The sequence below is a fragment of the Prionailurus viverrinus genome, chromosome B4 (genome assembly GCF_022837055.1).
Source record: "Prionailurus viverrinus isolate Anna chromosome B4, UM_Priviv_1.0, whole genome shotgun sequence".
NCBI classification, from domain to species: Eukaryota; Metazoa; Chordata; class Mammalia; order Carnivora; family Felidae; genus Prionailurus; species Prionailurus viverrinus.
The window spans coordinates 22395157-22401156 of NC_062567.1; the positions used below are offsets into that span (position 1 = coordinate 22395157).

Below are 6000 nucleotides of genomic sequence, written 5' to 3' on the forward strand. Positions count from 1 at the left end.
TAGTTAAATATTGTCTTTATTTGGGGTCTCCCTCACTATAAATTTAATGAAATAACCAAAACTTCACAGATGCAGTCATGTAGTACTACTATAATATATGAAACTTCTTAGCTCATTTAGCTCCTCCTGTCTCTGAATAAATTTGCTCTGTTTGCATGCATAAAAGTTCATGCCACCAAATTTATTAAAGAAGACTGTGGTGTGTTGGAAAAAGCATTTGATCTGGAATTACATTATTTCCAGGCCCACCTCTACCCCTTACTAACACTTAACTTCCACAGTGCCTTGGTCACATCATCTGTAAAATGCTGATAACTGCTCTTCCTCGCCATGTTTCTGTGAATATCAAATAAGACTCTGTAGGGAAAAATTTAGTCAAATGTTGTTGGTTGGAGTGTTGTTGGTTGGAGAAGAAACAAACTTGTACCCTTTCTCTACTCTTGACAAAGTAAACCAACTACTTGAAATTGGTCTCTTCCTAACCACAGTGGGAAGATTCCAGAAGCAAAATTTGTGGCTTCTATCTAACACTTGGGATGTCTCATATTAAAAAAAAAAAAAAAAAAAAATTCAAAGCCCACTTCTTGCCCTTCCACTCCATCTCCTAGCTCTGTCAGTAAAGGCAATTTTTAAAGTTATCCTGTACTTGACCTTTCATACGGGGCCCTAATGTGGAATGCCTTTCTGCATGGCTCTCAAAGCATCATCCAGGGCCAGCAGCTTCTGCATCATCCAGAGAACTTGTTAGAAATGCAAATCATCCACCCACCCCAGACCTACTACTGAATCAAAAACTCTGGTGCGGGGCCCAGCAATGTGAGTTTGAGCAAGTCCTCTGAGGGATTCCAACGCACTCTCAGGTTTGAAAATCACTGCAGATAGTCCCATCTGTAGCCATCTAGGTGCCGCACACCGATCCGGGTTCCCAGGCACCTTCTCATAACTCGCAGCTGACTTTTCACCGCCCTCCCTAACAAAACACCGAGCAGTCCCGCCTGAACGGGGCATGCGCACTGAATTGGTAGCTAAGCTTGAGAGGAAACCCAGAAACTTCCTAGAACACAACTCTGCCCCCGTGCCAAGCCCTCAGCATTCTTGGAGGCAGGAGCCAGAGCACCTGGACGGGCCTCCGGGGGCCTGATCCCTGCGCGGCGGGAGGCGCGCCACGTGCAGATCCGCGCAAAGTCGACGCGCGCCCGCGCCTCGGCCGCGGTTACCTGCACTAGCGTCATCTGCGAGCCCAGTGCCAGGAGGATCTTCTCGGTCTTGGTGGGGTACGGGTTGTCACGGTGCTTGTAAAGCCACTGCTTGAGGGGCCGCGCCATGTCCTGCAGAGCCTGCCGCTTGTGCCTCACCTTCCCGCCATTCTGCCTGGCCCTGGACACCGGGAGAGGAAGCCCGGGTGAGCCGCGCCGCCCGGCTGCAGAGCCCCCCACCCCCGGGGTCCCCCGCGTCTGGACACCTTCGCGCCCGCGGCCACGCGCCCACCGGGAAAGGCTGCCGACCCCGCGTCCCGCACCCCGGGGTATCCGGCTGGGAGGTAGGTGGCCGCCAGGCGCCTCCAGGCTGAGGCGAGGCCGGGGCGGGAGCCACAGGGCTTCTGGGCGCGAAAATCCTTCCCTGGGCACCTCTCTTTGAAATGGCCTGGCCGTCGCAGGGGGTCAGGTGGCAGTGAGGGATACTAAGTTTATCTTGGAAGAGGGGATATCTTGAAGCCAGCACCCAGGGGTTAGAGGTTTAGGTGACGAAGGCTAAGTCATCTGACTGGCGACCCCTCGCCCCCCTGCACCGCGCCCTTGAGAGGCTGTGGCCTCGCGGGTTGGGTCAGGCTGCTGCCAGCTCTCGAACGTTCTTTTGGGGAACTCACGCCTGGCTTCCAGGCGCTCGGGGCTTCCAGTCGCCCGCGGTCAAAGTAAAGGTTGCCCACTGGACGTCGGGAATAAAGCAAGGAATGACGGCCGTCCCCCTCCCCCCGCCCAGCTTCTCTTCTCGCTCTCTACTTCCTTTGGTCCTCTGGAAACAGGGGAACTTTCCAAGCAAGTTGTTTGTAGAGGATAGAGGCTGAACCTAAAAAACACTCTAGGGGCCTTTTCCCGACTTAAGGTAGGGTTAAAAAGCATGGAGCACTCCGTCTCATTGGGTAAAGTTAAGGAAAAAGAAAAAAAAAAAAAAGAAAGAAAGAAAACCCTGAGGAAAAGCACATTCAAAGGAGGAAGAGGCCGGAGCAGCCCGGAACCGGGTGCCGGGCGCTGCGCTCCCCCGCGGCTCCGGGAGGTGTCGCCGCGCGGCCGCTCGCGCGGCCGGCTAGTCAGGGAGGCTCGCGCGCCTGCGCCTTAGCCTCCAGGACTTTCGCCTCTTTAAACACTTTGAAATGCAACTCCATCCGAAAGGACTGGTAGTAACATTTTGACGAAACCTAATCTCTATTTTACTAACCAACAACGCCGCAGAACAAGCAGCTGATGCAATCTCTCAGGTGGAGACGCCCAGGACGGCTCCCCCTCCCCCCGCGGGGCGCTACGGGAGCAGCCGCGACGCCTCCGCAGCAGGCGCTGCGGGCCCACCCGCGAGCTCTACGCTCCCCGGCAGCCCCTCACCCGGCTAAACCGAAACTCGGCCCGGCAGGCCCGCGGCCTCCCCCTCCGGGCTCGCAGCGGGCCCCGCCGAGCCGCGCGCGCGTCCCGGGCGTCCTGCGGAGAGCCGACCTTGCCAACACCTTGGCCGAGGCACCTCGAGCTTCGAGGCCGTGGCGAGGCCCTGTCGTGACACGAGAGGGGAAGCCCACGGGGCTGGCCTGACCTGGGAAGCCCCGATTGCTTGCCCCTGCCCTGTTCCTGGGCGTCCCGCTCAGTCCTTTCTGCCTCGCTCTCATCCGCTCTTCTGCACTCGCGGTCCACAGAGGGGCAGGGAGCCCCCTACCCTGAGGTCCAGGTATGGGAGGACTGAGGCACCGTTTCCAACAAGCCTTTTGAGCTATCTTGATGAACCAATTCCCCTATATTTTGAGAAACTAATGCCTTAAAAGGACAATCCGCGAGACCAGGGGCGGAGACCTGCCCTCCCGGGAGCTCCGGGCCCCTGACCCCCGGGCTGCGGCTGCGGCTGCCACTCCCACCCCTCCAGGCTGCAGGCGGGCAGGGGTCCCGGCAGGGTGCGCATACCCAGTCCTGCGGTGTCTCAGGCCGAGGTTGTCCTTGAGGGGCGGGCCGTCCGGAATGCCCACCTCGGGGCGGGCGTGGGGACTGTCTAGGACGCCACCATAGGGCCGGCTGCCCCTTTCCCGTTCGGGAGCACCGCGGTCCTCAAAAAGCACGGCGCCGCTGAGCTTGTTGAAGACGATGGTGTTCATGGTGCCGGCAGGCAGAGGCGCGCCGCGCGGCCGCTGCGCCTTGAGGCCTGGCCGCCGGGAGCTCCGCAGGGCTCGGGTTCTAGGAGAAGATGCATCACGTTACTCGCTCAGTGCTCACCTCCCTACGCGTCCCGAGCCCCGGACTCCGCGGAGGCTCTGGCCTGGGGAGCCGAGAGGAGGAGCGGCGGCGCCACACCTGGACAAGGGAACCCTTGCCTCTCCCCACCTGGCTACACCGCTCCTCCCTTCGCACCAATCCCCCGCACGCTCCTGGTCTCTACCCTCTTCCTAGTCCCGGCGATCGTTCCAAGGAACCTCAACCAGGGATAATTTACCCGCGTAGGCAAAGGGAAGTAATTCCTAAAGGAGTTCTTTTCTCGGTTTTAATCTGGAAGAAGTGCACTCGGGTTAGCGGAGCGGAATAGGCGCGGCGGAGTGGGGGGGGGGGGGTGGCGTTCTTCAGCCACAACGGAAGTCTAAAGCATCTCGGAGCTCTCGGGTTGGAAGGAGGGGTTGGAAGGAAAGGAAATTTTTGGGTAATATTAACAACTGCATCTGCAAGCCCCGGTTAATGAGTCCCAGGCCACACCGGGATTCCGGGGATTTTCATGTTTTCTAGATCCTGGATGGTTTGGCTGAAACCCCGAAATTCTTATTCCGGCTGAGGTCTCTGGGGGGTGGAGGTAAGGGCAGGGAAAGTGAGCTGACTTCTAAGCTACAAAGTTAAGTGGCACCCGGGACAAATGTACCACATAGTCTCCCTCCCCCCAAGTCTTCCTACCATCCCCCCTGCCCGCTGCAGGACGCGCAAGGTCCCGGCTGGTCAAAGGCGCCGGAGTCCGGGGCCTCCCAGAACCCGCTGTCAGTGCTGTCCTTTTACGCAGCGTGGGTGTGAGCCTCGAACTCGAAGCCCTGACTCACCCGCCCCTTTCTGGGGTCTCGGGGAACCATTTCAGAGGTTGCATAGATGTTAGGAGCGGAAGGAGGCGTCGCGGTCCGCGCACCACCAAGCCTGCGGCTGCCGTCATTGAAAAAGCTTTCAGCTCACCTCCCAGGTCGCGGCGGCCGGGAGCCTCCTGCCGAAGAGCGCAGGCCTCAGGTTCAAGTCTGCGCCGCCGCTTAGCAGTGGCGTTATCGCCCCCATCACCCCGCCCTCGCGCTTCGGGGTAGCTCCTGTTTCTTCCCAGTAGCCTGGGCACAACTGCCAGAGCCCCTTCACCCCGCCCCGCCGCAGCGGGGGCTGCTACCCCTAACACACACACATATCATCAGCCATGCCGAGCTCCCACACTTGCCAACGCCCCCTGCCCCGCCCTCCAGCCATCACAGGAGCGGCCACGCGCGACATTTAGGGCCGTGACCACAGAGGCTAAGCGACGGCTATCGTCAGTGTTCGTGGAGAGGTGAAGTCAGACTTCTGCTGGCTGCCCCGTGTACCACAAGGCTGAGTCCTCCCACGCAGACAGGTACGTGTCTGGAGTGTGCAAGCAGCCTCGGCGAAAAGTGTCAAAGCAAATTTCCGTGCTCGCAGCCTCTGTTCTAAGGTCAGGACTAGCCTTTTTTTTTTTTTTTTTTTTTTTAAATCGGTGCGCTTAGTGCTTTGCGTTCACGCTGCGCTATTTGTAAAACACGCCCTTTTCCAGTCCCACAGTGTTTCCCCACCACAGTCCTGTCCTCCTATATTCAACGGCTAGTTTTTCCTAGCGACTCCGCTGCGAGGTTTGCCCTACCGGACCCTTCCGCGTTGTCCCAAGCCCACATAGACATCGCAACCACAGACACCCGGAGCGGTCCGGGTCTGCAGGCAGCAAGCGAGGTGGCCGGGGGCTGCGAAGGTCCGAGAACCGGGTCCTGACTCGAAGGGTTGCGGGGTGGGGGAGGGCATGTGAAGCGCGGTACCTGGACCTCACCCGGCGCCCCACTACGGCCCTCAGCACCTCTTCTCCGCTCTAGTGCTCCCCACTTACCCTCACCCTGACTCACTCCAAACTGTTGCTTGGGGAGCTCCTTCCCCGCGGAACTACCCCGCCCAACGCCCGCGAGCAATTTTAAAGCCAAGGAGGGGCAATCAGGTGGGCGCCCAGGCGCCTCGCGGACCCTCTGGCCAGCCTTGGCCACCACCCGGGCGCGTGCCCACTTGGACCTCGGAGGGAAGTGGGGGAAGGGCGGGGACAGCGGAGGCTCCCGGGGCAGAGGGAAGGAGTAGCTCCGGGGCCAGAGCGAGCCTCCCGTCCCGAGGTCCTGAGCCGGGACACCGGGACCCGCGGGCTGTACCTGTGGCGGTGGGGCCGGCGGCCGGCGGCAGGGCGGCTGGCTCTCCCGCGTCGAGGCTAGGCGCACTCCCATCCCCGCCTCATGTTCTCCGCGCGGGCTCCAGCGCGCTCACCGCCGCCACCGCCGTCGTCTCGGCTTTATTTACTCAGACGGGCGCGCGCGGCCCGGGAACAGGAATACCGAGGCCTTCTCATGTTTCTTGACTGCCGGGCCCAGCCGGCGAACATCCTGCAGGCGCGGTATCCACGTTCCCGGGCCGGCGAGAGGAAGCCTCAGCACCCTCCCGGCAGCGGGCACTGCAGTTAACCCTCGCAGAGGAGCCGCCGCTGCAGGCGCCGCCGGGGAGTCCCCGGCCTGCCGCGTCTTCCCCAGCGGGG

The 6000-nt window shown here is 60.3% G+C and overlaps 1 protein-coding gene across 3 annotated transcripts in view; it reads right to left on the reverse strand.

The window, feature by feature from the left end:
• The window catches only part of MKX (mohawk homeobox), a 67991-nt gene extending 62255 nt beyond the window's left edge, over positions 1-5736 (reverse strand). For 2 of the 3 annotated variants that reach the window (XM_047865089.1, XM_047865091.1), the window contains exons 1-3: positions 5624-5736; positions 3162-3428; positions 1218-1377 (exon numbers count right to left, since the gene is read on the reverse strand). In XM_047865089.1, the coding sequence (XP_047721045.1) occupies positions 1218-1377; positions 3162-3349 (348 nt within the window). In that variant the 5' untranslated portion in view covers positions 3350-3428; positions 5624-5736. Of the gene's footprint in view, positions 1-1217; positions 1378-3161; positions 3429-3684; positions 3724-5623 lie in introns of those variants that run through there. The other variant, XM_047865090.1, reaches the window with a different exon arrangement.
• Between the last annotated feature and the right edge of the window lie 264 nt (positions 5737-6000).